The sequence below is a fragment of the Clarias gariepinus genome, chromosome 4 (genome assembly GCF_024256425.1).
Source record: "Clarias gariepinus isolate MV-2021 ecotype Netherlands chromosome 4, CGAR_prim_01v2, whole genome shotgun sequence".
Classification (NCBI taxonomy): domain Eukaryota; kingdom Metazoa; phylum Chordata; class Actinopteri; order Siluriformes; family Clariidae; genus Clarias; species Clarias gariepinus.
Genome location: NC_071103.1, coordinates 20019767 through 20041443, shown reverse-complemented (window position 1 = coordinate 20041443; position 21677 = coordinate 20019767). Strand labels below are relative to the sequence as shown.

Sequence of the window (21677 nt, the reverse complement as noted above, 5' to 3'; positions counted from 1 at the left end):
TTTTGGATGATGATGATGTCCAGCAGAAGTGTTTTTTCACATGTCTGTTAACCACCTGCGTTCCTTTATGACCCACAAGTGGCCTCTGGATGACTGGCCTGCGTCTGCAAACAGGAAATGCATTTTTGGGTGACTGCACCCCCAGATGTGCCAGTCTGGCCAGGCTTTCATGGCACCATTCCAGTCTCTGGGAAGCTGGCCATTTGCAGAGATTCAGAGGTTCAGCGGGTTTTGCTTCATGGTTCACTGGAGCAAATCCTTTACATCGCCAGGGCACAGATTCCTCACATTTCTGCTCATGGATAGAAGGAACCCATTGCCCCAATGGTTGACTCTGTTTTAGCTCCAAGTTGCTTGGACTGGGGCTATAAATGATACTTTGTTTATGGGTCATTGACTTAGAGGACATGGAGTTTATTGGTAAAAAGTCCATGTCTGAATTGCTTTTGAGAGCCCTAGGAGATTTATCAGTGGAAGTATTATCTTGAGATGTGTCACATTTTGGGCATAATTTTTCTACCACATCATTCCCTTCTAAACTAGAGAACCAGGACTTAACAGTTAAATGGGGCAACAACACAATGTTCCTTTCATCCAAATATCTGCATTTCTCTTGCTGTTTAGTCTTCTGCCAGCCATAAAATGCATTATCATCTGTAATGAGAGAATGTGCTGATGTTAACTGAGAGCAAAAGAAATTAAGGACTTGCTGGAATCCTTTGTGTAGCCTCAGTGGGCAGGACTACACCTGAATTGAATACCAAACATGAATATTGACATTTAAGGCACTCAGCGAATAATGGTGTGATGAGTGAGTAAGCAGTGATGTTTGTTGGCAGCAATTAAAAGTTTTGCAGTTTCCCTAAACTCATCCTCATCATCCACATTGCTCCTATGTATCTTGTTAAAAAGAAAGAAAGAAAAAAGTTAATTCTCACCCTGCCCCCTTCCTCTCCCTTGTGGCCAGCTTGTTTGTGTGTGGCGTGAGTGTGTTCAAGCAACTACATAAGAGATGCTGAGTGTGCCTGGCCTTGTTAAGCTGATGATTAATCACAGGCTCCCACTATTATAAATGTCAGAGCTAAAGCTGCCATGGACCAGCTCTGATCGATGACTTACTCTCTGGCTCTCTTCTGCAACGTTAGCCCTGTGTGACACAGAGGGAATGGATGCCGCTCATTACTCCCAAATGCCACTGAGAAACAGGTAGGTGGGGCACATTTTTGCTTTAAAATAATTTAGACTCGAGTAAGTATGCTGTATGTCTTATCATGTACAGTGTGTGACTGACAAACATTTTCCTGCTTGCTGAAAAGAAAATCCCAGGCTTGTTCCTTAAACATTTTGGAGTCCTCTGTGTCTTACACAGGCTGCTTCTTGATACTGATGCGGCATGGCAGCAGATGAAGGATCAGTGTAATTAGCCCACTGACAATCAATAAAAACTGGGCCAGACAATACCCTAATTTTAATAGGGGAAGATGTTGTGATATGAATTTTGTAAATGTACCAGATCTTAAACAAAGGAGGGGGGTGAGCCATAACTACTAATTGTAGTAACAGTCTTTCTTTTTAAGGAAACCTCATTTTTAGAGGTTAGTGTGAAATTATTATTTATAAAATTCCTGACAAGACCCTGATATTATAGAGTTATAAAAGCCTAACATTGTACATTACTATGAGAACACCATCCCAAATGTGAAACTTTGTGGAGGGAGCATGAAGCTGAGAGTTAGCCTTGGCCTTTTGGCTGATACCGGTCTCAGGCTAGTACAATCCTTTGTCTCTTCTCAGCGAAGAATAATAAATGTTTAATATTTAATGTTAATAAACTTTAACAAGGGATTTAATAGTGATGTACTCTTTTCTACTTTTACAAAACTGTGTCCTGGTCTTGTTTGGAAAGGTTTGCGACATTAGGCGTCAATAGTTAGGAAAGGCACTGTTTTTTAGTGTGAGATTAAACTTGATGCATTTTACATTATAATGTCTTTTTAAGCATATCATTAACAAAAGTTGTAATTCAGGACCTGATTAGTCCCATCCTGATTGAGTTGCTGTAAATCTTATTTTATTTGCTGGTATTTTTTTATTTTTTTTTGGTTGATGCTCATTATTTTGAGGTACTATGCTTTTAGCAGGTTTAGAATTGGCCTGACTGAATGGGTTTGATTGCTTACCATTGGATTCGTTGTCTGCAGCAGAGCTCTCCCAACCGCTGTACTGCTCTATCTTTTCATCTTTCCTGTTGGCACATCAGCAGCAAACGTGTAAAGAGAAAGGCATGTTTCTGAATGCATTCATTAGAGTGCATCAAGCCTTTTGATAGTGCAAACATTCTTTGATGGTGGAAGACATTACATCAAAAACTAATTTTACTTAGACTATAAGGTAATATCTTGTGTAGGAAAAAAATGTTCTAAGACTTTCTTTAGCTCCTTTCACTCATTTCTAAGACTTATTATGTACACTTTTAAAATAGGTAACATATGATTTCTTTAAGAAATGCCTGGATTACATTATGTTTATTCTGAGAAAATATAACGCATATTGTGCCATCTTTTATTTCAAAAAGGGCCTGAATTGTATTGTGATTGTATTTAGTGGAGTTGCTAATATCTGATGGATACAGCTGGTTTGGTTTGGTAACAAGCAGGGAAAGAAATGTATTTAACCACAAACTGGCATTATGGTCCATGAACTGTGGTGGTAAACTGTGAAATGAACCGAACATTGATTTTGCTCACAGAAAACTCAATGTCAATTTGTTGTACAGGTCATGAAACATCTCATTCCGTGGGCCTTTTCACTGAGTCCTGAAATGGCTGTAATTACTCCTGTGGAAAATGTCCCATTTCCACTAATCAGATTATTCCTTTACATGATTCCACATTAATATGTAACAAAATTACACAAAATTGCTTATTTCAGACAACCAGAGTAACAAGCATTTGTATTTTTCCCTCTCAGCTCTACTTTTGTTTCTGTGTATTACTGAAATGCTTGCCATATTGTGTTTTTCCATCCTTTATTCTCCGATAGCTTTGAGCAGCTTTGAGAGAAATTGAAGGCAGACACAGTCACTGAGCTCATGGACAACTCTGAGAGGAAAAAAACAAACATTCTACTGCATGATGAGACCTTTTCATTAACCCTTATTTTCTAAGGTCAGAGATCAGCCTCCGGATCTGAGCCTTGTGCTTCTTGCTTCTGCTTACAGTGAAGGAATAAAATGTACAACCAAATATACAAAAATGACTCAATTAGTGGTAGTGTTTAAAATCTTACAAATGATCAGAGACTGCAGCTTGATAGTGTGGATGAAGTGGATTGAAAAAGAGCAGTAAAAAAAAGTGGATTTTTAGATTTTGTTAAAGCATGCTGATAATCAAAAATAACAAGAAACATACCCTTTCTTCCATGATTTATTTTCAGTAGAAACCATTTTTCATTTTAGTCCCACGTTGAAGCTTTACAATACTTCACAGGCTTGGCATTAGTCGCATTAAGTTGCAATCAAACAGCATACTGAAGCGTAATAAAAAGTAACTTGGTAACACTTCATTACGGCATGTAAGGTAAGGAGAACAGCAGGAAGTCTGGGAAACAGGTTGTACCTGTAAACAGAGACTACACAGGTATTGTTCTGCGCCAGTTCTTATGTCGGCGTCAGTCAACAATGTAATATACGTTTAAAAGTCAATAGTTTTTTTTTTTGCTTAAATTTTCTTTCCAAAGCAGACAAAAAATTTGCCATATTTACAAAGAAAAAAGTTGCCTAATTTTCTTCTACATTTAATTCTAATACAAATTCATGTGGATTTGAAATATGTGATTACATTTTTATGTAGTCCATGTATAAATCCAGACACACATTTTCGCAAGCGTTTTAACCTTCATTACCACAGGACAAAACAGTAAGAACAGGGAGGATTGCAACCATTTTCCACTAGCACAACAGAACAGACACAATAGAGCTGGAGTAGTGCCAATGTGCCAAAAGTGCTAGAAACACAGCCAAAAACAGGTTGAATAAAAACAAAAATAATGGTAAACTGCAAGAACAACTGCTCAAGCAATCGCACTAATTACAGTAATTGCAACTGTACCCTATCAGTCATGGTTCATATTAGTCAGTCCCCTTTTACACCCATTAGCCATAGCATTAAGACTATTAACATTATAACAACCCATGTTTTAGGCTCTCCTTCTGCTGGCATGGCTCTGGCACCATCAGGTGTGGCTCTGCAGGGTCTCTGGGAGTGTGCCGTGTTGTCTGGCACCAGGACAGTGACAGCAGATCCTTTGGGTGCTGTGGGTTGCAACGTGATCTGGGAAGTCTGGAGGCCGGGGGAGCCCAAGGAGTCTGATGGGCTCCATGCATGAATGGCTTTGGTGCACTGGGTGTTCTTAGGCCTTTCTATCGTGGCCAGCATTGACTTTTTCATCTATTTTTGTTTCATTGGCTTTTTTGTTGTATTAGACCGGACTGCCTGTAGTCCCCCAGGCATGGGTGAGCCTTTTACCAATTTACTGGTGTACAGTTGATAAGTGTTAATGTGTAAATGTAATGACTGATCAGTAGATGCAAATGAACACAGTAACTTAAATGCTCCTGTAAGTGTTTAGCCAGATTATGGATACTTCTAGCAAACCATTTATTAAGACATTTGCTTATATCTAGCATCTTTACATGTCTGTTGTCAGTACAGCTTGTTATAAATTTCTAAGAACAATTTTGAGACGATCAAAGCCAATCTTGTTTGGATCTTGAAGGTACATTCTCATCAGTAAGGTCTAGTTCTTCAGCCTAGAAGTAGCTAGTGTTAATGGTAGCATGCACATGAACTCTCTATGGCTTCCATCCCCATAATTTTTTCCCACTCTTCTGACTTTTCACATTGGCATCAAATTTTTTATAATTCTGTATGTGTACATGTAGCTGGGCAAACACGAAATTTAACCAAAGTAGGACTGAATGAGTAAGGCTTTAGTCCTCCACTAATTCATGTAATGAACTTTCTAGTTACTCTTTATTGAACGAATATTGAGCACAGGATAGCGCTGTACAGAACTGTAATTATCTCCCACAACAGAGTTAAATAAAATTCAAAAAGGTCAGTATAAGAGTAGTTGTTTGGCATAACCAATATGTTGGTTCAATCATTAAAAAAATTCTTTCCATTGTTTTTCATTAAAAAGTCATTAAGAAGCCTTTTAGTATTACCCTATGGCATCTTCATCAGATTTTTCCTGTGACTATACATCATGGTTTCATTTTCTAATCTGGACATACAGTAAGTCTCGCAGAGGCAAAACTTAATGAATAAACATGCAAAGTCTGATGCCTGACATAGCATAGAAATGTAAATGTAAAGGTTTCAATGTTGGGTCTCAGAAGACACGCCCTGATTTTGACACAATTTTGTTGTGTATTTTCATAGACAGTGAAAAGCAGTAAAATGGTTTTTGGCCAATATTGTAGTTTAACAGAGCAGTGGGTCCCCTGAGACAATCCACATTGCAATCCTTTTTTTAACAATTCCACCTTACACAGCACAGGCATGGAACAAATAAATGTGCACTGTCTGGTTTAGGAAGCACTGCTGTAGAAAACATTTACTTTATTAAGAGGATGAATTGTAGTGACTGGGCATTTTTGTGCCCAGTCACTACAAAGCAACTCATTGAACAAGTTCAAGTTTCTAAGAAGTATACACTTACAGCTGATTAATGGTGCTTTAATATTCTATGTAACATTAATGTTCCAGTCTTATAAATCATAAAGAGCAGTCTGTGCCTGGTAAAAATTAAATGAGTGTTCAGAAAGCATGTGGCATAATCCTGTCTGTTATTCAACCCGTAGAAAGAGGCACCTGTATGTTCTCAAATGGAATTTTCAAGGCAATAGGTTTGGTGTTATTTGAAAAGAGCAGTTAAATGTTTAATGTGATTAGGACAGGCGAGTAACCCACTTTAAGATCCCAGAGCTCCAAAGCCTGTTCATTCAGAATCAGAGGAAAACTCAGTTGGCAATGAAAACAAAAAGCTGTAATAAATGATTTTCTTCAGTTACAGTTTGGACCTAAAATTGACCCAGTCTCATGTCACATATTACACAGAATGCAAATATGTGTACATTATAGCAGATGCATAATATATAAAGTAATAATATGTCAAATATTTACACATTTTTATTTTTATGAAGCATATGGTTCCATAGTTGTAAAACATGAGCATGTTGTAAACAAAAAAGGAATGATGATTAACTTGTATGATTTATAGTAGTATATTTAAAAATATTCCATAGTGCAATGTACTGCCATAAAATGCACCTGTTTTAAATAATCTGGGCTACACAATTATCTCACTGGTTTTAAAGTATCTCACAGATTTTAAAGTAGCCTAGCCAGTGGTTTAGATATAAGTAAATGCACCAAATAATTGTAAAATTAATTCAGAGATTAATGCCATCCAAATGTAATAAAGATATAATAAAGCCATAAACCTTTTCTACTGAATTTAATTAGGTTTCTTTATTATCTTTCTTTCTTTTTTTTTTGGCAAAATATTCGTAGTATCTTGTCTACTGTATAAGCGGCAGAGACAAACTTGTTACCTCTTGTAGAAAACAACGGGTCCTTGGTTTGGCTGATGGTTTGGCACAGTTATGTTTATACTGACACATCTGAGGCAGTGGTATTTTGCTGTACAATTCAAGCACAAGCATTTTAAGGTAAAAATTCTGTCTTTGGTCTTCACTGTTCAGATAAAAGCTTCCGAGGGATTAGGAGTCATCTCTGCCCACTTCCTTGGCCTCAGGTCTCTGAGACAGCAGGAACGACTCCCACACTGCCAGACACTGCAACAGAACACACATTTATAATGACATTAGCATCGAGCCTGTGTACCTATGCCACTTTTTTTGTCTGGGTAGCCCTCCAACTGCAGAGTAATGAGAAGCTGTTTGAAGGCTGTCATAAGGGCTGACACACGGCAACTTTCAATTTAGCACCCGATTTCATTCCCAGGTTTTGGCCGGCTGCAGCCCTCTACGTCATTTGTATGTCACTTCCCAGGCTCAAGAATAATGTCCTTCCAACACCGCTAACCCTCTCCTCCCCCGGAAGCCACAAACACTCCTGCCACTTCAGAACGGCCATGAACCATGCCCACTGCGACTACCTGCCTGTCAAAACACTTAATCAGGACTGCACCTTACCAATGGAGGCAGATGAGCTTTGACATTTTTAAAGCACTGAGAGATTGAAAGCACTGCCAAACAAGCTGCAAAATAGCTTTTTTATTTTTTTTCTATCTCTTATCTATATGCGGGTTAAAATAAATCTATAAATATATGTTCCTAATGTGACAGATTCATGAATATATAATTCTAAAATATGATAGACAAGGATTACATGCCAAGACTTTCAATTAGTACCTGATCTGAGAGATTGGCTTCATCATCCAGCTGATTATAAAGTAGGAGAATTAAAACACAAAAACAATGATTACTTTAAACAAGAAAAAAAAAATTCTCATTGTACACACAAAGGACAGAAAATGCAACGTCAAAGTGTGATTCACCATCTTAAGGGCAAAAACGTATGAGGGAACACAGAAGTGGCTGCTTCACTCACTTCTGAGACTGACTTTGGGCAATGGGTCACTGACACCCTCAGGCTGGAGATGATCAAACTGACAATTGATGGAGATGGTGAGCAGCCAAGTGGAGCTGAGCCCTGCTATATAGTACTTTGCTGTGTGACAAAGACACACATCAAAAAAGAGAACTTTACTAAGATCTTATGAGGAGCACCAAAAAAAGCTGGACTGGAGAAAAATAATTTAAAAATAAATAAAATGAAAGCGATAGTGAAGTATAGTGAAGAAAGGAAAATAACATGGCATATTTTAATCATGTCATCTGTTAAATTCATGAAATAATCTTTTGTGTGCTAAAAAAATATATATATATATATGGCATGGCACCTAATGGCATGTTTTTTATGCAAGCATCCGCAAAGCTGCAACCGGTCCTAGTTCATATACAATGACTGAAAATGTTCACACTCTGATATAGTATCTTTAACGGGTGCACAACTTCCCCAAGTTTAGAGAGTGATTAGGATACACTAGACCTTTGACCTTCTTCATCCCTTGCGTTATAAGGAAGTGCAGATAACCAGATTGAATCAGGCGCCAATCAAGATAGTCCTGCACACAAAAACCTGAATGAACATGCAGCTGCATGGCCACAAACAATTAATGAGAAGTTAAAGTTCACAATGCTTAAAGAAAGTTGATGGAATAACCTCTACACAGGCAAAAAGCACTGCTATTAAAAAAAATGTTGATTACAAAGAGGAGACATCGAGTATAAAGCCTTTGTAATAATATATGAATAATCAATAATCGGAGGTCTAAGAGTAATGTCAGTTGTACCCCATGTCACACAAGAGATGTCTCAGATGCAATGTATAAAAAAAGCTAAAAAAAAAAAATACCCTACACTGTCGAAATTAAGTCTAACACTTAATGACAGGATCTTTGTCTTTCCCATCTCTGAGCAACATCCTTGTTGCTATGGAGTCTCCATGGCAATATGAACTTGCCATCTTATGGTGTGCGGCTGCTGTGCCCACAGTGTTGCACAGGCTACAATGCAAACTGCTCTAAAATTACAACTCCAACCCACATACTTTGACAACATCTTTACTGCACATACAATTATATTTTTAAATATAAATTATAAGAACATGCCTCCGACATCCGCATACCTAATCAATCTCCTCTGTGATATTCAAAGTGTTCTTTTTCAAAATGTTAAACATAAATGTAAAATCTAAACCAAACCATTCAATAAATGCCGCCCTTGTTTTGTTCATAGAGACCAATATGACATTGTAAATTATTAAATTAAAATAATATCTCAATAATAATAAAAAACACAAATAACATTTAAATAATTCTACATATCAAACTGTATATTTTTCTTTTTTTTGTGTCTCACCTCCCATTTTTCCCATCAGAGCTCACACTTTTCTTTCGTTGCTTCCTCCTGATTCTTTTCATATTCTCACCTGCAAATTTTTCTATACACACACTCTCTCACGTTCATCTCCTGTTTCCTAATCTTCAACACCTGCTTCAGTCTCTGTACATATGCTATTATCTGGTAATATTCTTTCCAACATGCTATTACCCAAGCAGGGTAATATTCTTTTCCACAACGGCATATTGTGGACACAGTAACCCACACCCTCATCTCCCACTCTCCAAATAAAGTTTCATCCTCTTGCCTCATCTCATTGGGGCCATTTTTGTGCATATTAATCTTTCAAAGAGTTCAGGAATGCCACATGCTTCTAACTACCCCCCTCATCCCCTGCATATCAACTCTGAAGTAAAGTTCCAGCTTTATTCTGATTTAATTAGCATAAAATTATATGGCCTTCATGGTTGCATCACCACACCTCACACTCCTCTAAACTTTCTCAACTTATTAATGATATGCTGCCTCACGTGGATCCTCTGCCTCCTGTTCCCTGTTTATCTGATATTAAACAAAAAAGGGTCTTAGGGTGATGTAATCAACAGTGGTATGAAAAGTAAATAATACAACAGTAACAATATGATAAATCTCCCCACTATTGTTACTGAATAAAAGTAAAATCAGGAGAGAGATCTGATAGGTCATCTTGTGTCGTTCATATTTCTACTGATACAGAGGCATCTTATTAACAAGATAACATTATTACAAGGTTTAAATTAGTAAAACATGGTGCTGATGTGTATGCGTGGAATATGCACACAGAGAACATGCAATGTTCACACTTGCTATAATTACCAGTCTCCTTCTATAGATCTGTGAAATCACAGGTTGGCCTTAAGGGGCTATGCAGACAGTGAGAGTGATGATGGATAACAGACTTGTTTCCAAATTCCCAAATGCCCCCAAAAAATTCTCATCCAGAATGGATTGTGCCATGAGTGCCTGGGTCACAATTCTAGATTCAAAGGCAAATGTCAAGCTCTACAGATCGCATAGAAAGGCAGTGTATCTAATGACATCTGTCACAATCTCTCACCTATCTAAAGCTCTTCAGCTAGAAATATCTGTCGCTTTTTATTGCTTTGGAGGCTCATAACTTAAAGTATGCTGGTTGAGGGTATAAAAATGAAATACTACTACCCTCTACTGGCAAATGCCCAAAGCAGGGCTGCAAATGACTCAAGGGTTAGAGGCATCTATCAAATGTTCTTCTCTTAGTAATAAACCCACATTTTTACTACAAAAAAAAAATATATAAATACTGTACATAGTAATAATTCACAAATGAATTTACAACAGAGGGTGCTAGTGTGCCTCTGTGTTCCCCCGAAAGAGATTGTAAATCAGTAAACCTCTGGCTGATTAGCCTCCTGTCTTCCTGACTGTCTTGTATACAGTCTCTTTCAGAAAGCTCCTTTGGGACGGGAGATTGCTTACCTTTTCGTAGTATTCCACATTCTTTTCTGCCGTTTGGATAAAGACTCCTTTTAGGTCAGACCTCATGCTCTTCTGCCAGCGGCTCCAGTCACTTTTTAGCGTGTTATTGGCCCATTCCAGTCTGTCTTCCATTTTTTCAATGTCATCTTTCATCTGTACATGCATACAACAAAACCATCTAGTAAGAGAATATACCAGGCACACACCAACAGTGACAAGCAATTTGTCTTTTAAAACTTCAGAAGACTTGTTCATCCACATTCTGGCACTTAAAATGAAGATTTTCCTGGCAATCATTATGGAGATTGCATTTGTTATACTTATTATCAATATTAATCTGGAATGATAAATTTGGCCAACTATCTTAAATCTGCACATACAATGTCTCACCATAATCATGATAATTTGTTCCTTGGCATTTTTTTAAGTTTAGTATTTATGTAAGGGAGGTTCTGTTACTCTTCCAATGACAAATCCATGCTTAATTTTTTCCCTTAAGTTTTAAGTTTCTTTATATGCCCTGATATAACCTGTGGTTAATGTTCTTAAACAATATTGGAACGGTCCTCTTGTTTATACATCACATTGATCAGACCACTTTATCAGGGTAGTTCCTAACAGCTTGTCTTCTAAGCTAATGGTCTCATGGGTCCAATTGGCTTCCAATAGCACATAAGAAGTATTACTGTCCACACACTGGAGCACAAAGAGAAAGATTGGTAAACACACTAATCGACGGCTAGGTTGCTCAAGGCTCTTGGGGATGACTGTGTGTCAAATTAGCAAGCTGTGATGCAGTGAGGAGCTTTACAAAATCAGACACTTATTGACAGCTGAGCTGAAGAGGGTCGAACACTGTGTGTTTGCCGCCGCTTCTGCCCAGGTCCCTTCTGGGTGGTGTGTTTGTACACGCTCTGATTAGGTGAGGCTATGGAACAGGAAACGCTTTGGGTGAATGGGGTTGTTGAACAGAGGAAGGGAGGACGGGTTGGCATAATCAGTAATAGTCTGGTGCGACGTCTCCCCTGTGACAAGCAGGACAAATCATTAGTTACGCTGATCTGCCCTCACTGTCATTATAAGATGTGCAGGCACCTTAATAATAATAAATACACTAGTTTACACATGCACACACAGTCATATGAACACGAGACAGGAGACAGCACACTCTCCTAATTGAAATGTTATACATAGAACCTTATAGTCACTCCTGCTTTTTGGTACTAGGGAACAGAGTGGCTGAATGGAATTAAGACGATCCATAAATTTTCATTTACTTTTACTGCCATCTACAGGAAAAACAATTAAATCACACTGAGCACAAATTCTCTGCTGACAAACGCACTGAAAAAAATTACATGAAGCAGCAAATAATGTAACTTGTAAGACGTGGTGGAAGTAGGAAACAGTGGCAAGCACGAGTCTCTGAGTGACATGGACTAAATTGTGATTACCAAATAATTACATCATAATATCTCCAAAACAGTGTGAGGTCTTTCTGTTATGCAGTTAGTTCCAACAAAAAGTTGGAACCTGTGAATCAGCGACAGGGTCAGGGCTGCCCAAGGCTCACTGGCGTACATGAGGAGCAAAGTCTGTTTAGGTCCAATTCCCCCGGAGGGGATAGTGTAGCATAACTTGCTGAAAAAGCTAGTGCTGGCTATGATAAAAAAATTGTCAGAACATACAGTACATTGCACCACAGTGTATTGTGTTGTAGTAGAGGAGTTTTTGTTTATTTTATTTTTTAAATTATTATTGAATGTGGTAGAAGTTGTCCGGGTTCGATTCCCGGCCAAGCTCGATTTCCGTCCCACCTCGTACCCTAAGCCTCCTGGGATAGGCTCCAGGACCCCGTTACCCTGAATACAGGATGAAGCGATATAAAAGATGAGTGAGTGAGTGGTCGAAGTTGTTAACCAGTACAATTTCAAGAGAATGGGCAAAATACGAGCAGAACGTTTAGTGTGATTAATAATAGTTTTGGTAGAAATGCCAGTAAACCGCATGTTGCAGTAATCAAGATGGGGTTGATTGCTTAGTTTTAAATCCATTGTAATGCATAATGGACAAAAATAAGTCATTGTCCAAATACTTACGGACCTGATTGTGTGTTGTAACAGATGTAAAGTGTGCAGTTTCAGTGCTGTAGAATGACATGAACTTAGATTGGAATGGGCCATACAGATGGTTTGAGGCAAAATACATCCGAACCCAAGATACGACCAACTTTTTAAGAGTTTAGCCACAAAATGGAGATTGGAAATTGACCTTGCTTTTCAAAATATGGGTAAAAGCTGCCATTTTTAGATCTGCTGGCACAATTTTCAGAGCTAAAGTACAACTTTTTAGGTGAGAAATGAAGGAAGCAATAATTGCTGTGCCACTGGATCTAGATAAAGATGATGATTATAAATAATTAGCGTTGTTTATTCAAAAATAGAGGATCACCAGTGTAAATGAAGATAAAAAAAAAAAAGCAGATATACACAAACGCAGACACGCACACATATTGCAGATTGACAGGGAAGGTACTAATTGACAGTCACATTTTGTACTTCAGAGAAAAAAATAGACATAACAGAAATCTGCACTACAGTTAGTTTTCCCAAGACACAGCTGAAGCTACAAGTAACAGCAGTTCTAAAGTTAACATGAAGGTACATGAGAGACAAGGCTAAACATTTCAGAACACTCATACCTTAGCCAAAACCATGCTCAGCGTTGAGTCGGTAACATTTCAACTGGTTGTGCAATACATATATCGTAGCACCCACATCAGTTAGGATATAATCACTTCAAATTTTAGGCTTTAAAATGTTACCGGTTCAAACCTATGATGCGGAAGCAGACATACAGGTTAGGAAAGCGATTTCCCACTCCTGTTAGAAAACCAGTACCTCTTTAATTTCTCCTTTAAGCTTCTGCTGTTTCTGCTGTCTGACCTCCTCTGGGTCCTTGCCCACCAGGCTGTCCCATGCTAAACCCAGCACCTTAGATTCCTTCATAGACACAACCAATACAGGGGGGACAAATCAGATGAAAAAAAAAAAAAAAAAAGTGGTGCACGGAGAATGTTTTCATTGCAATAAAAAATTAAGAATATGGCCTAAATATAAGATCTTTTATAGTTGGGTTAAAATGGTTACTCCCTTTTTATAGTTGCACAGCAGGCCTTTGACATTCAGCACAGATAAGAGTATTTGCATGGGGTTGTATTCAAATTCTGCAGGGTTACATCAGATCAACCCATATAATGCCCTGTAGAATTATTGGCACTCTTCTTAAAAATGTATATTCTAAAACGTATATGCAATAAAAAAGACTCATAACAAAAAAAGAATTAAAAATTATCAGAGCTCATTATCAGCTGGCTCATGGGTCCAGCTCATGGCACATTCTTTCAGAGAATCTTTTTCTTAATTATTACACATTCCCACGGTTGTGCTTAACATGTTTTGTATAGCCATTATCTGTTTGTCTGTCTGTTTTTTTTTTATGGTAAAGGTTTTTGTTTTTATCTAATAGGAATTATGTCAAAATAATTTTTCTCTAACATCAATACAACACCAAAAAGGCATCAATAAAAGTCACGTGGCCTGAGGGCAAAGAATGACAGCTTATCTGTATTTATTTAAGAACTAGCCCTAGTACCTGTCGTTGATGGGTGAAGAGTTTTTAGAAATAGTTAAAAGGGTAAAGCTAAAAATAAGCTGATCAGCTTTAATGGAATCAGAAATTTTATAATTTCAGATTGAAGCTCACATACATGTCTGCCTGTCTTTCTGTACAGCAGAACTCTCTGCCTAACTAATAATAACTAAGGAATCAAATTTTATAAGGTTGAGTAGCTTACACCTTGTTTTTACTCTAAGATGTATTTTTTTCATTGTCAGCCAAATAACTTCTTTCTTTAAAGCAGATTATTACATCCGGCAAATGACATCACTTTTCCCCAATTCTTTTATTTTAATGCATAACAATGTGCTGTCAGTATTTTACATGACCTCACTGACTGCTGTGGGTACGTCTGCTCAAACATTGTGTGTTTTCAAAAAGTAAATTTTGAATTATTGCATATAATGTTTATTTTATAATCAATTTTTGTGAAGGGTGCAAATAATTCTGGAGGACACAATATCTTGCATTAATTTTGTTAATAGCTTTGAAAATTGAATTGTTGCAAAATGTTAATTGGCTTGTAGACAACATCCAAGAAGCACTTCAGTCTAAACCAATAAAAAACAAAAGAATCCTTTCATATCATGAGACGAATGCAGCATAGTGAAAGCTGAGAGGAACAGTGCTCACTGGCTGTAATTAAATTCACTGGAGAAAGGTTATTGCTAAGCTGGGAAAGGGGGCGTCTTCAACCTTCAAACACTTCTGCAAAAGAACACAACCTTATTTAGCCCCTTTCCCTTCTCCACAGAAGGATCTTTCTCACACCTGTGACATTTGATGGAATTGATGTAGGAAGTCAAAAGCCCAAGAGACTAAAGTATAACATGATTAGCAGAGGCTTTATTAAACCATATTTACTGTGTTCTTGCTGAAGCGCATTGAGGCTCAGAGGAACTTACATATTTATATAATCTCACCACATTTCTCTTTAGGCTTAAAATGGATCGCTTTCATATGAAAGCAGACACTGCTGCTGAGGCAAGGCTTTATTACTAATAATCTCTGGGAAATTGCAGAAGAGCACAGGGTGAATTAAATGAAAAAAAAAAAGAGAGTTTCTTCAGATTGCACTCACGGCTTCCGTTTCTGTCCTCTTAGAGGCGAGAGCTTCATTCTTAGCTTCGTAATCTGCCTGGATGTTGTCTCGTCTCCGCAGTACTGCCTGTGTATAACAAATACCGTGATCAATACTCTTTGATTAACTATGCATCTAGATGGAAAACACAATAAGGTTTGTTAAAACATAATGTACAAAATATCGATCAGACAACTAAATCAAGTCATACGATCCATGTTTCAATACAAATACGATGAAATACTAGCATGGAAAAACAAACTGAATATTTTAAGTTTAATATTCAGGGGAAACACTATTAAGCCTAATAACTGAAAAACCTTCTGTCCAAAAGACAATTAAGAAAGCATTAATTTGCTTTCTGTTATGCTGTACAAACCTGCTGGCATGCAAGTTTATATTAATTGTATTGCTTTATCACATATTCTTTTTTATATCTGTACATTTCCACTATCCATACACAGATCTTAAATAAAAAGTATTTGAAAAAAGTTTTTTTTAAAGGTTGTTCTGTTATTGTGCATTGAACATTAATACTATACACTGATCAGCCATAACATTACACAAAACATGTTGCCCAGTATTGTGGAGGTTCCCCTTGTGCTACCTGGGCAGCTCTGGCTCTTCAGGGTATGACTTCACAAAACCTCTGGAGGTTCGTGGTGTCTGGCCCAGGGATATAAGCAGTAGATCCTATAGGTGCTGTGGTTTGCAAGGTGGGGCCTCCATAGATCTGACACACATTGTTAAAGTGTGCTCTGGGTGGGTAGTCTTGGGCTATTTGCTTCTTTGGCTCTGGTGCTTTCTATTGTGGCCAGGATTGATTTGGCTTTTCCGTAAGATTGGACCAGACAGGCTGGCTTTTGCTTCCAACAAACATAAATAAACCTTGGGTGCCCATGATTTCCAGGTGTAGAATTAATAATTAATATTAACTAGCTAAAGTAAAAATAAATAAATAAATAAATAAAAAAGTAAAAATAAGCTGATCAGCCCCAATGTAATCAGTGATATAGAGATTATGTAGGGGGACAATATGTGCCAGGGGGCTTTTTGGCATGTAACACTTTCTCTCAGTTATTTTACCCGCCCTCACCCTGAACTGCTGTGGATATGTTTGCTCATAGTGGCACTTCATATTACTGTTTTTTTTTTAGCACCACAGTTTTAGAACGTATGAGTTAAACTGAGACAAAGATTTTAAACTTCCCACAGGAAGAATAAACATACATTAATCTGTCCATTCATCTTCGAATGCTACTTTCCTTTATTTGGAGTAAGCTATGCTGTGTCATGCTTTCACTTTTGTTTCTTAAGGATTTGTAGGCTTGTAGGTGCATTACTGTTGTTTCTGCTGTGACATGATCTGGCACATAACAGCCATACAAACAGAAAGACTGAGTGATTGGTTTCGTGGCTTCCAATGAAAAAGATCACATTTCTATCCATGTAAAGACAAGAATACAATTTAGACCTGTATGTGATCAACGATGCCTTTTTTTCACTTTGTGTTTTGCTGTGAAAAAAATGCTAAGCGGATGCTGGTGGTGCCTAGCAGAGGAACCTGGCCAGACAGCATCTTATTGAGGTTGTGTGTCCAGTGGAATTTTGCTTAAGTTACTAATTAATGTTCTTTGGCATACAATGGTGCAAGTATAAACCCAAAATAAACAAACTCGCACTCTCCGTCATGCCTGCCTGGCGAGTCCTCGTTTTTTTTTTTTTCATGACAGCCAGGGTGCAACACCCACACACAGCACTGTGTTTGTTAACCACTGCCAAATTTTCATCCTTACCTCCAACATCATCTCTGTAGTGTTCAAGAACAACTAAACCCCTATTAGAAGTAAGTACCTTGAGGTTATCAGCGCAGAGCACATACTCGTGCAGTGTTGGGAGGAGATTGCTACTGAGGTGTTCTATCTGCTCCTCAGTCTCCTTGTAGCACCTGTCCAAGGAACTCGCCATGAGCTTTAAGGGCTCTACCAGCTCCTCCTCTGAGCCAGACCACAGGGTGTAGACGGGCCCATACTCCTTTATTTCATCCAGGTACTCTGCAACAACAGCAGCTTATTTAAAATGACTCATATCACCTAAAGTAAGTGGCTGGTTGTTGGTACTAATGTGTCCTTAAGGCAATACCTCTTTTTTCTTTGAGAATTCGCTGGGTGATTTTGTCCAGCGAGGTCACCTTCACATTAAAGTTTTCCACATAGTCCTGAATGGCATTGAACTCCTCTGGCCGATTTCTGACCCCTCTGACTGTGGCAGCCATGGCTCGCACTGTCTCGCCCATCCTGCTTAAGAAACCTGGACCTTGCTTTTTATGAGATGCTAGCTCCTGCAGAGGCAAAGTTATCATTTAACACTGATAACACTAATACTGTGGCTTTAATAACTAAGACATTGAACAAAATTCAACCTTGGAAACCCAATAAAATGTTATGTCCAGAAGTTAAAACAAATGGTTTTGCAGACCAGAAACTTAATGATTTTCTTTGCCTCTGTACTACTGTACTCCTAACAGGCATCTATTCCAATAGTGGCACAAAAACAGGTCCATTACAATCTTTCCAAGTTATGGAAACTTGATATAAACAGAGCTTTCTGTGCATTTCCCATTGTCAAAGCTGTATCCTATTGAAGGACTACACAGTGCACAGGATAGAATAAATATTTAGCTTATTAATATTTAGATTAGGATGACCAGTTTTTTTTATAACCTAAATAAATGATTTCTAAAAACTTATTCTAAATAAAAATCTTGGCCATCTTCAAGAGAACATACATGTAAGAGCTTGTATGCATTTTCTGACATTATGGGTTCGACTTCTGAGAGACATTGTGCTTTTCATTGCAAATTGATTCAAGAAACCTCCAATTCCTTAGCATTTGAAGCTAAATAAAACAATGCAGCAATATCTTTCCTTATTCACTGCAAGTACGCTATGAGTGTACAGAAGAAAAGGGAAGAAACAATGTTGGAAGGGTACGTTGTGACTGAATTTTTAAACAAACCAAGTGCCTGCTTGCAATGAAAAGAAACAAACTTGTCCAGTCGAGCAAATATTTAACATGATGTACTGAATAATAATTTGAATTCCCATTTACTAAACCCAGGCTAAATGGATTAAATGAACACATCAGGAGACTGACTCATGGCTGCTCACACTTAACTTGTTAATGAAGCATTGTGCTTAGACCATCGTTATCAAATCCCATTTTTATGTAGCTAATGAATGTCTATCGGCAAAAAAACAGAAATGCTGCCATGACTAATTATTTAACTAGCCATTAATACTGCTAGGATTCAGTGGCACGTGTTTCCCCTTTAAAATTCGGGAGGACACTCTGTGCTCACGGTACCTCCATATATATTAATTTGTGGTGGATATTTGTTCTCAGAATATGGAAGTACAGATATGCTTTTATACATATTTTAAAAAATGCTTATGATATTCATTCATGACATTCATAAACATCCACTAAGAAAATAGTGATACCGAAGAAATTAATTCTTATAATAATTAATACTTACAGTATAACCTGCTCACAACACTTATTTATTTGTTAATCCAATTAAGACGTTCACGCCGATGCTCTGTAACATCATTAAATTCCAAAGCCATACTTTGTAATTGCAACTTGTGCGTATGTACAGTATCTGTGTGTGTGTGTGTGTGTGTGTGTGTGTGTGTGTGTGTCTTACCCAAGCTTGTGCTGTAAGAAAGATCTTGAAATCCTCACTGCTGGAAAGGATGGGGTGCTCGGCTATTTTGTTAAGAAACCGGTGTAATGCTTTTTTCCTTGTCTCAATGAAGTCAATAGTGAACCTTTCCACCATTCCCTTCATAACAAATTTCTCCGGTAGCGGCTATAGCGGAACAAAAATTCAATGTTTGGTATGACAGTATAAAAAATTTCATAATTTTAAATCATATATCCATTCATTTAACCATTTACGTTAACCTACATGGACAATAAGAGTTGGATGAGCCTCCTCCAGTTTGCCTTTTAACCAAAAGAAGTCCTGGTAGCGTCTGCGTACTTCATACTCACTTGAGTCAAACTCACTACGTGTAGTCTGATGTCAGAAAGACAGATATGGATTTTCCATTGAATAAATAAAGAAAGAAAAAAGTGATTTAATCAGGCAAATGCTCATTCCTTGTCTTACCTTGGTCAAAACCCTGTATGTGATAAATGTCTCGATCGCTGTCACATGACTCTCAGGGTCGTCGACTGTGATGAACATGTCCTTATTGCCAGGCACATCTTCCTCTTCCTCAAATCTGTATTGATTGACCATAGATCCAGGGGACGTTGGCATAGAGACACTGAAGGGGCTTCCATCCATAAAGGCAGCATCCTACAACAAAACAAGCAAAGCAAAAGCAGAGAACAAGTATTAAAAATGTAAACTATTTCGGGAAACTACTTGCACAAGCCTGGGTACACCCTGGATGGGTTGCCCATCCATCGCAGGGCCCACACTCATTCAAATACTGCGGGGAATTAACACCAATTAAGCTAATCTGCATGTATTTGGACTGTAGGAGAAAACCCACCAAGCACTGGGAGAACATGCGAACTCCACGCACACAGTCCAGGGGTGGGAATCGAAACTTCAACCCAGACGTTGCGAGGCCACAATGCTACTGCTAACCACTAAGCCACCTCATTATTTCATAATTTTGACGTCTTTCATAACGTTCTCCAGATTTTAACAAATCCTTTGAATGAATAGGTGTGTCTAACCTTTTCATTTCCGCTGATTAGTGCCGGTCAAAAACAGCAGGGTATTTATGCTGATTAGAGCTGTAACCAGTTATGCTGGTTTGTTTTCAGCGCTCCTGTCTAATGGGTGTGAATGAGATTAGCAAGCTGACATTCAGCTCCTGACCCCACCCCACCCCAAGAGAAGTGTGAGCAATTCACCCTGATTTATTTGTTGACAGACAAATATTCCTGCTTTCCCCAGAAGCCTGAGAGAGCTGATTAATAGCAGGACTGGGCCTGTATGGAGAGATCCCGTGCCAACACACCGCACCGCACCGCAGCACTGGAGTCAGCACAAACCTCACAAAACAAGCCAGGTTACTCAAACATTTCTGTCGTTTTAAAACGGCACAGTACTGTACAGGCTTTCAGAAAGCAGCGAACACACACACACACACACACAGTGGGCTAGGAAAAGAAGCTACATTAGTAATTTCCATGACATCTGGTTTAGTTTGACCTTTCAAACACGAAACGAGCTCCAACTCGCACTACTGCAACAAAAGTTTCGTTTTTATTTTCCGTTGGTTTTATTTATTTATTTATTTATTTACTATTACTCTGGTGTAACAGTGGGGACAACCAAACAGAAACACTACAGTGCGAATTGCTCCAGTCATCTGTGTTCTGTGTTAATGGCGATATCCGAAGTTAACTTTGTGTGTCATTTAATTCAATCTTTCCACAGAGTAACGTTCAAAGTTTTGCTAACGTGTCACTGACACAAGTCAACTCATCTGAGTCTCTCTCTCTCTCTCTCTCTCTCTCTCTCTCCTTACAGTCTGTCCCAGCTTAACTCCGTGGTTTACTTTTGTTTGTGTTTGTTTGTTTGTTTGTTTGTTTACCTTACTGAAAACTTCCAAGTCCTCGTCCTCGTCCAGCTCCAGCATTTGGCCTGAGAAGTCTTCCGGTATCGCAGCAGTTCCGACCGGAGTGCCGCTCATTTCGGCTCAAATCACTGCTCACTTTCTTCTTTCACTCGAACTTGATCTCATGAGTTTGCGCTTGTCGTTGAACGTAAGTGTGAAACTCTTCAGAGCTGTTTTCACAGTGCGGAAACGGAAATCCCGTGCTCAGGAAAGAGGAGCAGGGTTTGTTGTACCACGCAGTATACTACACTAGCTTACTAAACAGTATGTGAGATTTGTACGTACTGTGCCGCTCCTAACTATCACGCAGTACTACTGAGTAGGCTAGTGTGCGGGGTGACGTGGGGCAGGTAACTGCCCTGCGAGTTTGATCTCCGAACACGATAAAAGCACGTGACTTTTAGGACTTAAATCCACCCGTTTACAGATTGTCTGTAACTTTCTGACTTCTCAGGAAAGTTTTGTCTTAACTCCTGTTCCCAGGCGCCCAGCTGTGTGAACACTCCAGATTTAAAAGCACAAACTACCTCTCTACAAAGTGTGGGTTGATTTTATTAACTTTTTTGAAATAGTAGAAAGATCCTCAGCTTAACAGGAGGTAAGGCTTTCTCTCTACAGAATGTATGTCTGTACGAATTTATTTAACATATTTGATGCAGACATACATTCTGTACTTTCTAATTTAGTTAGTTGCTTGACTTTTTGTCTCAACCTATATAGCTTGCAGATATACCACAGCACCAAAAGATGTCACTGTAGCACAGTCAAAGGCCAAACA

At 38.4% G+C, this 21677-nt stretch overlaps 1 protein-coding gene across 2 annotated transcripts; it reads right to left on the bottom strand.

The window, feature by feature from the left end:
- Window positions 1-6176: 6176 nt before the first annotated feature.
- Window positions 6177-21144, bottom strand: snx7 (sorting nexin 7). 2 transcript variants are annotated; one of them, XM_053494554.1, is made up of 10 exons: window positions 20876-21143; window positions 19429-19620; window positions 19225-19335; window positions 18961-19125; window positions 17394-17592; window positions 17106-17305; window positions 15252-15338; window positions 13393-13494; window positions 10493-10645; window positions 6177-6862 (listed from the first exon to the last, which is right to left on the bottom strand). In XM_053494554.1, the coding sequence occupies exons 1-10, from the start codon at window positions 20972-20974 to the stop codon at window positions 6788-6790; spliced, it is 1383 nt and encodes a 460-aa protein (XP_053350529.1). In that variant the 5' UTR covers window positions 20975-21143; the 3' UTR covers window positions 6177-6787. The 2 variants fall into 2 exon arrangements, with proteins under 2 accessions (XP_053350529.1, XP_053350530.1); XM_053494555.1 differs by lacking the exon at window positions 13393-13494 and having other exon boundaries at window positions 20876-21144.
- Window positions 21145-21677: the final 533 nt, after the last annotated feature.

What these genes read in the sequence shown, in the direction of transcription:
- snx7 (XM_053494554.1), bottom strand. Translation starts at nt 20,974, where the DNA reads ATGAGCGGCACTCCGGTCGGAACTGCTGCGATACCGGAAGACTTCTCA. An exon ending in CATACAGGGTTTTGACCAAG is followed by an intron (nt 19,336 to 19,428) that starts GTAAGACAAGGA and finishes TTCTGACATCAG; the next exon opens with ACTACACGTAGTGAGTTTGA. An exon ending in AATTCTCAAAGAAAAAAGAG is followed by an intron (nt 17,306 to 17,393) that starts GTATTGCCTTAA and finishes CTGTTGTTGCAG; the next exon opens with AGTACCTGGATGAAATAAAG.